Source organism: Lynx rufus, unplaced genomic scaffold (genome assembly GCF_022079265.1).
Source record: "Lynx rufus isolate CCGP_SWC_20201006 ecotype Redwood Valley unplaced genomic scaffold, mLynRuf1.p SCAF_15, whole genome shotgun sequence".
Taxonomy (NCBI): Eukaryota; Metazoa; Chordata; class Mammalia; order Carnivora; family Felidae; genus Lynx; species Lynx rufus.
Window position 1 is genome coordinate 64077064 of NW_025814829.1, and position 17266 is coordinate 64094329.

At 39.1% G+C, this 17266-nt stretch overlaps 1 protein-coding gene across 1 annotated transcript in view; it reads left to right on the forward strand.

Moving 5' to 3' along the window:
* Positions 1-17266, forward strand: part of LOC124509895 (ankyrin repeat domain-containing protein 26-like) — a 238257-nt gene that overhangs the window by 20147 nt on the left and 200844 nt on the right. Inside the window, 4 exon segments of the mRNA XM_047076483.1 lie at positions 4707-4743; positions 10093-10165; positions 13081-13141; positions 13254-13456. Of these exon segments, the coding sequence (XP_046932439.1) occupies positions 4707-4743; positions 10093-10165; positions 13081-13141; positions 13254-13456 (374 nt within the window).

Below are 17266 nucleotides of genomic sequence, written 5' to 3' on the forward strand. Positions count from 1 at the left end.
ATGAGGTGAATACCTAGGTAAGACAAGCTTATGGAAGTTTGTTAGTGCTATAGAAAGGAGTAGGTCTTACCTGATAGGCCTTGGGAAATTTCTTCAGTAGAATGCTTTTAGCGGCAAATAATAGGTGACTTCTAACAGTGACTAAAACAGTAGGAACCAGAAATGTTTTGATGGTTCAGTGATGTCATCAGGATCCCAGTCATCACTTGTTCAGTTCTGGAGTTGGTGGTATTTTTATTTCTCCTTTCCAGGGTGGCTATTTAGCAACAGCTCCAGGTATCATATTCTCACATGGCAACATCCAGTGGGTGGGAAGGACTGCTTTGCTTTAGGTGTTTCTTTTCACTAGGAAGAGGCTTGCAGTAGACTTCCTCTAACATTTTAAAGACTAGGTTATGTCACATACTCATTCCTAAACTGGTCCCTGGTAAATCAGGTACTGTGATTAGCTTAGAATAATCCTTTCTCTTTTTGAAGCCAGGGTGAGGCCACCTTCTCTGTGTATGGAGACAATAAATATCCAAATAAAGTTGTGATTCTCTAGCAAGAATGAAGAATATGGAATGGCTCTTAGGGAGAGAACCAGCAGTATTTGATGCAGGGATTTTGGAGAATTTGAAGCAGAAGACTAAGAAGATTAGATTTGAGTTTAGGACACTCTGGTTATGGCATAAAATAAAGATCCCCAAGCCTTTTTCCTAAAGAGCCAGTGAATATTTTAGGTGATGTGGTTTCTCAGCTCTGCCCTTGTAGTGTGAAAGCAGCCATAGCAATATGTAAGTGAAGACATGGGTCTATGCCCCAATAAAACATTATTTACAGAACGAGATGGCAGGTTGGGTTTGACCTGTGGCCGTAGCATGCTGAACCCTCATATGGAGGATAGGTTATAGGAAACCACATAAAGAGACTGGGAGGCAAAGGAAGCTCTTGTTTTCTTAGCCTAGTATTAGTCCATTGTGAAACTTTCAGCTGTGTAGATTGAAAACGTCAGGGGGTTCAATTTATTCCATTAATTTTTTTTCAGGGCCTTGTGTCTTTCTCATTTGTTTTGCTTATTTTTTTTATTCATTTAAGAAATAACAATAATATTTTGTGGCTTTTTTTTCCCTGCGAAAATTATCAGTTAAGAACTCATGTTTGACTAGGGCAATGGCAGGGAAAAGACAAAGCAGAGACTGAAACAGTATAGTAATACGAATCTGTGATTCCTGAATATGAAAAGTTAAGGGGTGAGAGAGAACTCTCAGAAGATTCAGAAGTTTCCAAGTTGTGTGCCAGCATGTAAATTGGACATGAAAAATGTGTAGTACTTTATCAGATGAACAGAGGAGAGCAGCAGGAATGAGGATACAATAATTATGACTTTTGATTATTTTGGCAATGATTGCCTTTAATAGGTGAAGTATATTTTTAATTTTCTAAGAAAGTAAGGAAAGGAAAGAAACATAAAACTATAATCAGTAGTATGTTTTTATACTGGGTCTGATAGTTCTGTTTTTTCTAGAACAATCCCTGTTACTTCTTTTCATTCCTATCTGCCAGAAAAATGAACTAAGTCCTAGTTAGTTGGAAAAATTAACTGACTTTTCATATTTGAGAGGAACTTGTGTATGGTAGAACATGGTGGAAACCACCAGGATTCTCTCTCTCTCTCTTTTTTTTTTTACTGAGTAAAATAGGATTGTTGCTTGTTTCACACTTTGTGACATCATGATTTCATCTATTCCTTTTAAACCTTTCTTCGCATGGATATATAGGAATGTAGGAATTTTCAAGGCAAATACCAAGAAAAAGAGATTCCAGGAAAGGTATTCTGTGACATAACCTTCTGACTGGTACCACGTGTATGACATCACCCCAAATAATAAAATTTCATATAATGCGTTGTGATAGAGGCACCACAAAGACACCCAGATTTGATTATTCACTGGAAGATCTCACAGGACGCAGCATATAGTTGTTGCCTATGGTTTGTTATGGGGACAGGCTAGAAAGGCCAATCAGCACAAATGGTGCATGGGGTGAAGTCCAGAGTCGACCAAGCACAGGCTTCCAGGAATCCTATCTTTATGGAGTTAGCAGGATGTGCTTAATTCCTCCAGCATCAAATTAGGACAGCACAAGTGAAATGTTGTCTGCCAGTACGAGGCTTATGGATACTCAGTGCCCGAGGTTTTCATCAAATGCTAAGCACATAGGCATCTTCTCCTTAGCATGTCCCAAAATTCCAGGTTTCCAAAAAGAAATCAAGTGTACGGCCTTAAGCACACTGATTTTACCAATACTTAGGCACAGTGAGCTTCTATTACCAAGCTAGGGAATGGTGGAAACCGTCCTTAAATCCAAGATCCCAGGGAACAACCAAGGGCCAGTCATTCAAGTAGGATATTCTGAGGGTAGCCATCTTTGGCCTGCTGGATGAAACCTTTTCTGCATAGAAATTACAGCCCTCAATTCATTTTTGGTGGTGTCTTAAAATTTTATTTTAATGGCAAGTAAAATGATGGTTATCATGGTACTGGTTTCAGTTTCATCATCCATATGAAGTAGGTATTTGTACAAAAAAGTCTAGGGCAATATTAGGTCATTATCATCTTTTTTTATATGATTAAGCTTTCCTTATGAATCTTAGATACGATCAGCATAATGATTTTTGATTTAAAATTAGAATAAAATCTCAATTATATGGAAAACCCAGGTTTGATTCATATAGTGCTGAATCCCTGTTTATAGTTATATTTGGTCATATTCATCCATTGTTTTCTTGCCTAAATATACAAATAACTTGTATTTTTGTATTTTGCTTTATGTATTTTCATATACTTCCATATGGGAGACAGTACCCCTATTATGTTACTTTGATCTCTATCTTAATGCTCAAGGTGACTGTATCATGGTTAATATATGCTAAGAGTAGCTTCAATGGATACCGTGTTTGGTTGTTGTACTTTGTTTGATTGTTTTTTACGTTTAATGATCCTTATTTTTCAGCAGTTTTAAGTTCACAGCAAAATATAATAGAAAGTACAGAGAGTCTCCATATACCATACCATGCTCCCGTACACGCCTAGCCTCCCCTGTTGTTAACATCTTGCACGACAGTGGTCCATTTTTAGTAGTAATTTTTTTTCAGTTCCTTTGTTTAGTTTTGAGTGAGAGAGCATGTATGCGTGTGAGCAGCCAAGGGGCAGAGGGAGAAGGGAGAAAGAATCCTGTGCTGTCAGCACAGAGCCTGATGCAGGACTTGATTCCATGAACTGTGAGATCATGACCTGATCTCAGATCCAGACATGGACGCTGAACCAATTGAGCCACCCAGGCACCCTGACAAGAGTGGTGCATTTTATATGGACACTAACTCTTCATGTTCAGGCAATGTCTCTAATTTGCATTAGTGTTCAGCCTTGGTGTTATACATTCTTTGGGTTTTAACAAATGTGTAATGATGTGAATCCACCTTTGTGGTATCGTGTGAAAGAGTTTCACTGCCTTACAAGTCCTCTGTGCTTGGGCGCCTGGGTGGCTCAGTCGGTTAAGTGTCCGACTTTGGCTCAAGTCATGATCTCGTGGTTCACGAGATCGAGCCCTGTGTCAGGCTCTGGAATGACAGATCAGAGCCTGGAGCCTGCTTCCTATTATGTGTCTCCCTCTCTCTCTGACCCTCCCCCCATTCATGTTCTGTCTCTAAAAAAAATAAACGTTAAAAAAATTTAAAAAATAGTCCTTGGGGGTGTGCCCCTTTTTCCCTACATTAACCCCAACCCTTACCTCCATAGTCTTGCTCTTTAAAGAGTGTCATATAGTAACAATCATACAGTGGCTATCGTTGAATGTTTAGAAAATTAAAATTCCCCACTAATTGAATGTAGGCATTCAAGATATTCTTTGCCCTTTGTTTTGTTTTGTTGCTCATCAGTAGAGGATCTGATTACATATGCCTTCCATGAAAACAAGCATGATTTTTCTAGATGTGTGTCACCCAATGGGGAGGGTTGAGAAAAATGACATCATGAGCCACTACATAGTACCAACATTGGGATCATCCTCTGTGATGTTCAGTGGGTCTAGATAGACTTTCTAGCAATGGAAGGAGACAGTCTCGAGAAGTTAGAAGTTTATCAAATTGGAATGCCACAGCCTTCCAACTTACCTTGCCATTGGAAATAAGGCCAGGGAGAGTCTGCTTGTTATGGTTTGGCCATGATGCAAAGTACAATAACTATGGAGCACATTTGTGAGGTGTTGTTTCATCCTAACTCTGAACAGTCTCTACTAAATGGCTGGGGAAGTTCTGCTGTGTTACAGCAAAATAAAAAAACTCTCTTTTAACTTCTATAGGGGTGGAAGTCCAGAAAAATCATGCTAGTTGCAGTTTGACATTGTCAGCTTGTGATAATCATTCTCCTAACGACACCATTTTCCTCCAGTGTCATAGAGTCGGTCAGTGATGGCCATTGTAAACATCAGTTCACCTGTAGGTGTCAAATTTTGATAAAACCCATTCTTGCTTTTGGTCAGTATAGAGGAGAAAGTAAGATTTCTTAGTGCTTTAAGCCTACGAATGGTATAATTACATTTCAGTGTAGTGTGGTTTCCAGGTGTGGTCCCAAAGCAATACTTTTTCACAAATCATAAGCCGTACACTTGTAATTTCCTCTATTTTTTGATTGTTGATTTAACATGTATTTTGCTTTCTTCTTTAGGAGCAGATAAGAATGCTGAGGGAGACTCTATAGCCAGGTAGGATTTTTCTGGATTTGTAAAAATGACATTCGTTGGGGCACGTGGGTGGCTCAGTCAGTTAAGGGTGTGACTCTTGACTTCAACTCAGGTTTGTGAGTTCAAGCCCCACGTCGGGTTTTGCGCTGACAGCCTCCTTGGGATGTCTTTCCCGATTTCTGTGTGCACTCACTCTCAAAGTATAAAGGAATGAAATGAAATGAAATGGAAAATGAAAGGAAAGGAAGTGAAATGAATGAACTGAAAATTATGTGTTTCCTAAGGGAACGCAGAGAAAAAAAGCAGTTGTTGAGTGGTCTACTCTGGACAAGACACTATATCCTATGCATAACATCTGTTAAGTTATGTAGGCATTGCATAGCTTTGCAAAGTAGCTGTGTTGTTGTAGCCTACTTTTTATTACTTTGGCAACTGTGGTTCAGGGAGGTTGAAGACTCGACCATGATTCCATAGTTAATGGGTAGCTGAGGGGCTTTTCCCGTCAGCCTGTGTAGCTTCCACATCCATTCTCTGGTTCCTCAGCAGCACTGAGATGAAGATACAGATCCTAGGGCAGATCAACTCAGAATGTCAAAGCTAATCATATCGGAACTCTAATTTAGGGTTTTCTTAAGAAACCAGGTTAGTGCAAGCATTTGCCCTTATGTATTTGACCACTAGTGCTAACAAAAGTCATTAGTGCAGTGGTAACTAGTCCCTTGTTTTTACCATCCGAGATTTTAGGATGGATGTCAGCTATGGCCATGGTGTCAAGGCTTTTACATAATAAGCAAGATGTCGTCAGGCATCTCCTTAGATGTGGTGATATCCCCTATTCTTGAGACAAATGAGTTTTCTGTAAGGGAAGGGTATCTAGTTGTAGACCATGTTATGTTAATTAAATTCAGTCTCTATCACAAGGATATTGCTAGGATATTTCGAGGATTCTCTGTTGCCTAAGTTCCCAGTCTGGTTTCCCTTTGGACTAGTACCCTTGACTAGTTCTAGGAAACTTTTTCTTTTTTGGATATTTTTTCCCTATGACGTTTCTGTACTGTGTTTTTGCCTTTTTACTTTCTTCTCTGGGTTTCTTGGTATTTCTTTTTTTTCCACATTAATATTTCCCCTTCTGCCAGCTAAGGACTCTCCATTTTTCCAGAGGCCAAATCAAAACTACTTAGAGTCTCAAGATTTAGGAAACCTCAGAGATTAATTCATCAAAATACCCTCTGGTAATTCAACCTCTGTTTAACCTCCTTGCCGAATGGTTGCTTACATGGACAGTTTGAAACTCAAAAGAGATTGAAGTGACCTAGTTAGATATGATAAGTCACAGAAATGAGATTTACATTCGGGTTCTTTTCTTTCTTTCTTTCTTTCTTTCTTTCTTTCTTTCTTTCTTTCTTTCATTTCTTTCTTTGTTTTTTTGTCTTCATCTTGCAGACAAATATTTCAATGATAGAAATCTGGGGAGTGGGTCTAATGAATAAAATGAAGGAGGGTAAGAGTCAAATTAGCAGAGGAGACCAGGTTTCAAGGAGAACAACACTGAGTTGGATAGAAACAAGAGTTTTAGGAAAGATGTCAGAATATGGGGGTTTATGACAAGTGACATAAAGGTGAATGTCAGGAATGAAGGACCCAGGATTAGGGGAGTTGTTTCGAAAGGCATAATCAAATAGAGAGTTCAAGAGGGTCGTGACAAGCAGGTTTCTGCTTTTGTGTGTGTTGGTTTCATTGAAGGTGCGAGCATACCTCAGCTTTTCTGATGAGAGAGATTAACAATCCTTTGAGCTGCTGGGAAGAGTCTGTTTACAGCAAATAGAAATATGATATCCCCTACTTCCAGCCCAACTGAGGGAGGATAGCTTAGATCCTCTCAAGGAATTGGGGGTGGGTGGTGGAGATTGCGAACATCAGGGATGTATGGCCCAAGGCAAGCTGTCTCCTCACTCCACCTCTTTTCCTAAATCTGTGATGCCCTTCCCATGTACTTGTAGGGCTGGGCAGGGGTAGGACTGACTTGTCAGATCAGTAAGGGAGCTTCATCTGGATCGGTGATAACATGCCTATGTTGAGGTGACTGTGTGGATGACTGAGACTCCCAGTTCGCTTGTTCTCCAGGAGCAGGACATGGTTCCTACCCTCGGTCATTTGAGCCCATCCTTGTTGTAGGAGTGTATGGCTTCATAGGCTAAAGATTGAAAGGTTGGGGGATGCCACAGAACCGTGCCGAAGAGTGATGTAGGAGTGGGAGCTCATAGGGAAGAAAATAGTCAGGCAGCATATAGAGAAATAGAGGCACAACTACCAGGACCATTTGATCGCAGTCTCTCTCCTTGGGTGGCTGAATGCCCCCTGAAGGCTTGGAATGTCTTGCTAGTTATTATGGACCTAAATAAGGCAAGACCAGTGTAGGAACAAAGTTGGCCGTGGGAACTTTTAATCTTTTAATCTCTAGTTAGTACTACCACTCATAACATGGAAACCCAAACTTTGATATATTTAGTTAAATGGAGGTCTAACTGACACACAATGTAATGGATGGTCCACCATGTTCGCCATAAGTGTAGCACCCATCTGGTAAAATATGATGGTATTACGATACCACTGACTAGATTCCCTATGCTGTACCTTTGAGCCTTGTGGTTATTCATTCTATAACTGGAACACTGGACTTCCCTCTCCCCTTCACCCATTTTGTCAATCCCCCCACCTCCCCTCCCTTCTGGCAAGAGTCAATTCTCTGCTTTTATGGGGCTGTTTCTGCTTTTGCTCTGTTTGTTCATTTATTCCCCATTTTACATTCTACACAGAAGTGAAATCATATAGGATTTGTCTTTCTCTGTCTGACTTATTTCACTTACCCTCATGCCATCTAGGTACATCCATGATGTGCAAATCTCATTCTGTTTTATAGCTGCGTAATATTTCATTGTGTGTGTGTGTGTGTGTGTGTGTGTGTGGTCTCTTCATGTATTGGTGGACACTTGGGTTGCTTCCATATCTTGTCTATTGTAAACAATGCTATAATAAAGATAGGGGTGCATATATCTTTTCAAATTAGTACCTCCATTTCCCTTGGGTAAATAAATACCCAGTAGTGGAATCACTGGATCCTATGGTATTTGTGTTTTTAATTCATTGAGGCCCCTCCATAGTGGCTTTCACTGTGGCGATACCAATTTACATCCCATGACCAGTGCACAAGGGTTGTTTTTTCTCCACACCCTGAGCAACCCTTGTTGTTTCCTGTGTTGAAACTGAGCCATTCTGACAGATGTGAGGTGAGAAGTCATTGTAGTAACGTTTATACATTTATTTTTCAACCATTTCAGAGCATTCCCTGCCTGTCATACTTGATTATGGAAACTCAGACTGGGTCTTTCCTGGAGATTTCACAGGTTGGCAGAGGTGGAGTCAAAATAGAGAACTGAAAGTTTTTTTTAACACAGGGTCCAAATTGTGAAAGACCTGTACTCTAGAAACCGTAACACACTGATGAAAGAAATTGAAGGTGACGGAAAGAGAAACATATCCGATGCTCACAGATGAGAAGAATACATATTTTTAAAGTGTCTGCAGTACCCAAAGGCATCTACAGATGTCATGCAATCCCTGTCAACATACCAACAGCATTTGTCACAGAGCTAGACAAACAAGCCTAAACGTTGTATAGAACCACAAAAGAACTTGAATGGCCAAAGCAGTATTGCAAAAGAGGAAAACTGGAGGTATCGCAGTCTCAGATTTCAAGTTTTCTTCCAAAGCTGTAGTAATCCAAACAGTATGGTGGGTACTGGCATACAAAATAGCCTCATAGCTCAGTGGAATAGAACCACAAACCCAGAAATAAATCCACCACTGTATGGTCAGTTTATCTTCCACAAACAGGAAAGACTATCCAGTGGGGAAAAGGCAGTCTCTTCACCAAATGGTGTTGGGTAAACCAGACAAGTCACATTCCAAAGAATGAACCTGGGTCAATTTCTGTACCATACACACAAATAACCTGAAAATGAATTAAAGTGTGAGACCTTAAACCATAAAAAATCCTTGAAGAGAGCACAGGCCGTCATTTCTCTGACTTTGGCTGTAGCAACATTTTACTAGTTATGTCTCCTGAGCCAAGGGAAATAAAGCAAGAATAAACTATTGGGACTACATTAACCTACAAAGCTTTTGCACAGTGAAGGGAAACATCAAAACTAAAAGGCATCCTCTGGGATGGGAGAACATATTTGCAAATATTTTGCAAATCCAGTAAGGGTTAGTATCCACAAAGTATAAAAAATTGATATGAGTAAACATCCTCCCCTCCAAAAAAGCCCAGTTTAAAAATGAGCAGAAGATATAACCAGACATTTTTCCAAGACAATATACAGATGGTCAACAGACACAGGAAAAAAGGCTCCCCAAAACTACAACGAGATATCATGTCACACCTGTCAGAATGGCTAAACTCCAAGACACAAGAAGCAAGTGTTTGCGAGGATGTGGAGACAAAGGAAACCTCTTGCACTTTTGGTGGAAATGCAAATGGGTGCGGCCCCTCTGGAAAACAGTATGGAGATTCCTCAAAAAATTAAAAAGAGAACTCTCCTATGATCCAGTTATTGTACTATTGGATACTACCCAAAAAAATACAAAAAAAACACGAATTCCATATGACACACGCACCCCTGTGTTTATTGCAGCATTATTTCCAATAGCCAGTGCAAGCGTCCATTGACAAATGAGTGAACGCAGGAGTTCTATATGTATGTATCTGTGTGTGTATATGTTTTTCATACACACACACACACACACACACACACACACACACACACAAACACACACACCCTGGAATATTACTCAACCATAAAACAATGAAATCTTGCCATTTACTTGGCAAGGATGTAATCAGGATGGAGCCTGAGAGTAGTATGTTAAGAAAAGTCAGGAAAAGACAAATACCATATGATTTTACTCATGTAGCACTTAAGAAACAACAAATGAGCAAAGGAGAAAAAAGAAGGAGAGACAAACCAAGAAATAGGCTCTTACCTGCCGACAACAAACAGATGGTTCCCAGAAAGGAGGTGAGTGGTGGGAGGGCTGAAAGAGGTGATGGGGATGAAGGAGTGCCCTTGTCATGATGAGCATGGGGTGAGTATGGAGTTGGTGAATCACTATATTAATAAACTAATATAACACTGGATGCTATTATTACTGAAATTAAAATAAAACTCAATGAAAAAACCAGAGGCCAACTTTTAATTATACCAAGAAACGTGGTTTAATACACAGATAGCTGAACTTTCACTTAATTTTTAAAATTTTCTTTTAAAATAAATGAACATGTTTTTGTTGTATATTTTTGCTCTAAAGGCTTTCCGACAAACCTGGTCCTGATGATTCATGGCCTACATCATCTAGCCAAGTCTTACATTTTGGTAGCAAGGTAAAGTACTCTCCTGTGAAACTCACTTTCCTGCTCTGAATTGAGTTTTCTCCCTTATTTACTCTGAACATTTAAGAGGAGCCTGTGTATCATCATTTTATGTGTGTCATGGAAAGTTACCAAGAACAAACCACTTTACAGATACATGACGCGTTGAATGTTTTGTTTTGTTTTGTTGTACTTTGCTAAACCCTACAGGTGGAGTCTTATAAAAGAATGGGCTGGAAAATATATAATGACCGTCAAATTATATTAGGAAAAGCTTTCCCATCATGGAGGAAATGTGACATTTGCTTAAGGATAAGGATTCTTACTGTGATAGTAGCATGACTGGTAATACTCATGCCTAAATGAAACCTGATTGGGTCCAAGTATCTATTGTAGTTTGCCCCCCCCCCCGGCCCCGGGCAAGTTTTATTTTGGTGACATACAGGATTTTCCTTTGGCTCTATCCTTTGTTCTACATTTAGACTAAAATAATATTAGAAAATGTAGACATTTAGATGTTTACATTATTTCTCAACATTTACCTTACAAAAGTGTTCCCCTGTAGTTTTGAAATAAATGCATGAAGAGTAAGTTAAAATTGTGCATCTCCCTGAAGAATACGTGTTTTGCTGAAAAGAGTAGCTCTATGAGCAGAGGCTCTTCATAGCCAAGTTGTCCAATTTTTAATTTCAGAAATCTTTCATATGTAGCTTTGAAAACTATCTTCTCCTAGTCCTTGTGTCAGATTCTAAAATGTAAAGTTTCAGACATCTGATATTTATTTCAGTATTCATTTCAAAGCCCCTCAGTCATGATAAGCTCCTGGAGGTTAGGAAACACACTTGTCAGACTCCTGGAGCTCCTAGAATAAAGTCTTGCTTGGAAGAAACAATGTCATAGGTTTTGAATGTGAATAAATGAGTAGGGAAATGGAATTCCGTAGAATGGAGTTTGAAAAGTAACAAAATACGCATGATATATCACAATTAAATGTGTGAATTTAAAAAGTCAGGCTTCAGTTTATATTCCGTTTTAGTGTTTAACATGTATAAACACAAATGAATTCTATTGAGGAAATCAGGAGTTACATAAGAAAGAAGGTTACAGTATATTTTTAGTATCCTCCCATTGTGAGCTTAGAATTGCAGAGAAAAAGTCCTCAGCCTTTGTTTGTGTAACCCCATCTGTGTCCCATTACACACATCCTTTGAAGGTTCCCATTTCTTCCTAGAATTCTCATTCCCAATTCTTTCTCCATAGTGAAAGTTGATGTGTTAGGAACCTCTCTTTTTCTGTTATTTTGTTAGTCTAGTAGTAATTTATAGCTTTTAGGAAGTGATAGATGCCAGTAATTGAACAATTTATTTTATAGTGAAAAAAATTAAATTCTTTATTACAGTACTTATAACCAGGTAACTGTAGTGTGATTAAAGTCAGTATTATTGGGGATATACTGTGAATCAAAGCCTCTGTTTTATGTATAAGTTTTATAGATATAGATATAGATATATAGATATAGATATATATCTTTCAAAGGTTTAAAAGAGACTATTATTCATACTATATTCCCAATCCTACTTATGTACCTGTTGAAAAATGCATGTTGTTTACACTTACCTTATTTTGCTCACATTTCTCCTTTTCTTCCTTGTCTTAAGCTCATGCTTCATTGATTGGTCATGTCTCATTTTTTTTTCCTTTTTTCCTCTTCTCCCCCGATGATTTTAAAGATATTTTTGATGTTTTTAAGTTTATTTATTTTGGAGCGAGAGAGAGAGACAGAGTACAAGCGGGGTAGGGTCAGAGACAGTGGGAGACAGAATCCAAAGCAGGCTCCAGGCTCGGAGCTGTCAACACAGAGCTCAATGTGGGGCTCAAACCCACAAACCGTGAGATCATGACTCATGAGCTGAAGTTGGACGCTGAGCTGACTGAGCAACCTATGTGTTCCCACCACCATGCTCTTTTTTAATGGTTTACCCCTACTCTAATATTTCCTTGCAGAAAACTTTACTTTAGTGTCTGTTCTTTTAGTACATCACTTTCTGTCAACTCCATTGTCAACGTATTGGTTATGGAATTCTACTGTCTGTGTGTGGTTTTCATCCATGACTCATTGCCCCACAAGGTTTATTATTCTTTTTCTCTTTCTTGGAAGGAGCTGAGCTAAATGTTTTTGTAATGTTTGTATTTCTCCTGGAAAGGGAGGGAGAGAGAGAGAGAATGAGCAAGTGGTAGTAGGGAGGGGCAGACAGAGAGGCAAGGAGGGGATTTCAAGCAGGTTCCACTCTGTCAGCACAGAGCCCAATGTGTGGCTTGAACCCCACTAACCGTGAGGTCATGACCGGAGCTGACATCAAAAGTGGGTCACTTAACTGACTGAGCCACCCAGGCATCCCAGAAGGAGCTACATTTAAACAGTCATATTTGTCTTTAGTGTTTTGAGAAAGAGAAGCCACTTAAACTGTTTGCAATTCCAACTTACCGACATAAGATACTACTGAAGAGTACGTTTGTATATTTTCTCTTACAAGAGATAGTTCATGCCAGTCTAAATCATGCAAACACTTCACAAGATAACATATTTAAATTTCTTAGTGTTAGTTTTTTCAACATGCTTTCAATTACCTAGGGTTCAATGTTTATCTGAGGTTACTTTGGTAAAGTATTTACCCGATATTAATCAGTTACAGGTACGGTGAGTAACATTTGGGACTACTTATGAGATCTCTTGTAATCCTCACCACATAAGGAAATGGAGACTGGTAATAAATAGTAAACGGCATAACTGAGAAGTGAATCTACATTTGAATGATTCCAAAGCCTGTGTTCCTTGTGTAATGGTGCTCATGTGGTAATGGTGAATATTACAATGATGTTATCGAATTGGATTCTTGTAATCCTTACAGCTATTAATTCTTTTCTAGAATGTCCCGAAATCACGCATAGCAAAGCTACTGCATTCTTCTTGGCAATTCATTAAAAACAGTAAGCTATTGGAAGACTTGTATTATTCATTAATTCTTGTCCATTCTTGTGTTATTCACTAATTTGAAGTTACAGATATTTTCATGTTCTCTTTACTTTGTTTTCTACTAAGTGAGAGCAAAACGTGGCACTATGAAACCAGAAAATGGAACCTTATCTGAGGACAATAATCCTGATTCTGAAAATAGAGATATGGCTGAAACTCTTTCCAAACCACAAGTCAGAGTTTATGGCGATCCTATTCCTGTTTTACCATCATCTAAATCTCTTCTGAAACCTTCTCTCAAGACGTTAGGTGTCCTTGGTCTTGCAAAGGTAAGTTGTTTCATTTTATACTGCCCCCACCCGTACCATCCTCTTGCTCCTTATAATGATGAAAAGGATCTTAGGAAGAAATGGAAGTCCTCAAGATCATAATAGAAATCAGTGTAATGACAACAGAGAGGAAGGTACAGGATTGAAATTTAGAAAGTTTGGTGGGAGTAGATAATTCTCAGGTATGCCTTTATGGAAGCAAAGAAGGAGAAGGCAGCTGGAAAGAATAGCTCGATGCATATGAAGATGAGGAGGGGGTTGAAGGGGAAGAATTCATTTTAGAAGGGCGAGTTGAACTTAAAGTATGAAGAGTTGAGGGAAAGTATCATAAAATCACAGCAGCAATAGTGGGATTAAGGCAGAGCAGATGCTCTTTAAATTATAAAATGTGGGAGGGGATATTTTAAGTGCAAGTTAAGAAAAAAAAGCCAGGTAACAACCAAAAAATGCTTAGACTCTTCTGAATGACTTACAGCTGATTTCTGTGAAGAACCGAAAGAAATTTTGCCCTTGCCTTTCAGTTTAATAAAGGTGATATCCTAGATTTAGTTTAGCAAAACCTGTGTTTCTAAGGAATGCAAAGTGAAATCTGTTTTAGTCCATACCAGGTTGATTGTGAATTTTCACTTTTTGGTTATTGTCTTTCTTGGGGTTTCTAAGGTAACCTACTGTGTGGTATAATCTTGGCATATTTTAGGTCTTTTGGAGTAGAAAGAGAGGAAATAAACATTTATTCTTTTCATTAAATAAAATTTCTGGTGATGTAAATAAGGTTCTTTATCCGTGAAATGAAAAACTAAATTTGAAGCTGCAACACTGAATTTGTTTTTTTTTAACTTATTTATTTATTTTGAGAGAGAGAGCAAGCAGGGTAGGGACAGGGAGAGAGGGGAGAGACAGAGAGAATCCCAAACAGGCTCTTCATTGTCAGCACAGAGCTCGACCCATAGCTCAGACTCACAAACCGGTTTGCAAGATGAGGACCTGAGCCCAAATCAAGATGCTTAACTGCCTGAGCTACCCAGGTGCCACTTAAGCTGCCACACTCTGAAAGAAAAAATAAATAAAATATGTTTTCTGCATTCTGATTTATCTTTTTTTAATTTTAAGTTTTCAATTGTTTATGTATTTTGAGAGAGAGAGAGTAAGACAGAGACAGAGAGAGAGAGAGAGAGAGAGAGTCCTAAGCAGGCTCTGTGCTGCCAGTGTCAAACCCGACACAGAGCTTGAATAACCTGAGCCAAAATCAAGGTGGACGCTTAACCAGCTGAGCCACCCAGGTGCCACTCTTTTTTTAATAGTATCTGCATATAACAGACACCTACACACATTCCAAATGAATGAACTCAACATGTATAAATTTTTGTCTAATATGAACTCTTTGTCATGACAGAATCATAAGGCATGAAAGGTTGCCAAGAGGGTATGCAAAATTCGTTGTAGGAGGTGATTTTTTACTTTTTCGAAGATTTCCGACAATAGATACATTTTTAAAACAATATTTATTTATTTTTGAGAGAGATGGAGCATGAGAGGGGGAATGGCAGAGAGAGAGGGAGACACAGAATCTGACGCAGGCTTCTGTGCTGTCACAGAATCTAACGCAGGCTTCTGCGCTGTGCTTCTTCTGTGCTGACAGCTCAGAGCCTGACACGCGGGGCTCGAGCTCAGGAACCGTGAGATCGTGACCTGAGCTGAAGTCGGATGCTTAGCCGACTGATTCCCCCAGGCACCCCAAGACACATTTTATATTATTCAGGGGAAACTTTAGTATTCATAGTTGTTCAATTTATCCCCTAAATTCTTTCATGTCTAAAACTGAGAAAGACTGCTGAGTTGATTTTTTTTTTTTGGTCCCTTTTTTCTTTCCTCCTGGGAATGTTCAGTCTTCCTTGATAATCTTTAAAATCTTCAAATTGGATGATCATAAATATATTAGTTGCTTAATACTAGATTCCTTCTCGGGTCCTTAACAACCTTCCTATATGGTGTAGATAGGAAATTAGAGCTCTTCATATGCTGTTCCCAGTGGAATAATAAAACTATATGAAGTTTAAAATCGGTTTTTATATTTTTCTTAGACATCGTGGTAGTCCTGGAAAATAGCTCAAAATTCTGTAATCCTGTATTTCTCTTCTATACTTTAAATCTTGTCCCTTAAGATTAACTTTTTCATTCGTTTTACTATTTTTTTTAATGTTGATTTTTGAGAGAGAGTGAGGGAGCATATGAATCGCAAGCCGACTCCATGCTTCGTGTGGACCTGACGCAGGGCTTGATCCCATGGCCTTGGGATCATGACTCGAGCTGAAACTAAGAGTTGGATGTTCAACTGACTGAGCCACCCAGGCGTCCCAAGATTAATTTTTATTTTATTTTATTTTTTAAAGCATTTTATTATTTTTATTTATTTTTTTTTATATATGAAGTTTATTGACAAATTGGTTTCCATATAACACCCAGTGCTCATCCCAAAAGGTGCCCTCCTCAATACCCATCACCCACCCGCCCCTCCCTCCCACCCCCCATCAACCCTCAGTTTGTTCTCAGTTTTTAACAGTCTCTTATGCTTTGGCTCTCTCCCACTCTAACGTCCTTTTTTTTTTTTTTCCTTCCCCTCCCCCATGGGTTCCTGTTAAGTTTCTCAGGATCCACATAAGAGTGAAACCATATGGTATCTGTCTTTCTCTGTATTACTTATTTCACTTAGCATCACACTCTCCTGTTCCATCCACGTTGCTACAAAAGGCCATATTTCATTTTTTCTCATTGCCACGTAGTATTCCATTGTGTATATAAACCACAATTTCTTTTTTTTTTATATATGAAATTTATTGACAAATTGGTTTCCATACAACACCCAGTGCTCATCCCAAAAGGTGCCCTCCTCAATACCCATCACCCACCCTCCCCTCCCTCCCACCCCCCATCAACCCTCAGTTTGTTCTCAGTTTTTAACAGTCTCTTATGCTGTGAGAGAGAGTGGCTCTCTCCCACTCTAACCTCTCTTTTTTTTTTTCCTTCCCCTCCCCCATGGGTTCCTGTTAAGTTTCTCAGGATCCACATAAGAGTGAAACCATATGGTATCTGTCTTTCTCTGTATGGCTTATTTCACTTAGCATTACACTCTCCAGTTCCATCCACGTTGCTACAAAAGGCCATATTTCATTTTTTCTCATTGCCACGTAGTATTCCATTGTGTATATATACCACAATTTCTTTATCCATTCATCAGTTGATGGACATTTAGGCTCTTTCCATAATTTGGCTATTGTTGAGAGTGCTGCTATGAACATTGGGGTACAAGTGCCCCTATGCATCAGTACTCCTGTATCCCTTGGGTAAATTCCTAGCAGTGCTATTGCTGGGTCATAGGGTAGGTCTATTTTTAATTTTCTGAGGAACCTCCACACTGCTTTCCAGAGCGGCTGCACCAATTTGCATTCCCACCAACAGTGCAAGAGGGTTCCCATTTCTCCACATCCTCTCCAGCATCTATAGTCTCCTGATTTGTTCATTTTGGCCACTCTGACTGGCGTGAGGTGATACCTGAGTGTGGTTTTGATTTGTATTTCCCTGATAAGGAGCGACGCTGAACATCTTTTCATGTGCCTGTTGGCCATCTGGATGTCTTCTTTAGAGAAGTGTCTATTCATGTTTTCTGCCCATTTCTTCACTGAGTTATTTGTTTTTCGGGTGTGGAGTTTGGTGAGCTCTTTATAGATTTTAGATACTAGCCCTTTGTCCGATATGTCATTTGCAAATATCTTTTCCCATTGCGTTGGTTGCCTTTTAGTTTTGTTGGTTGTT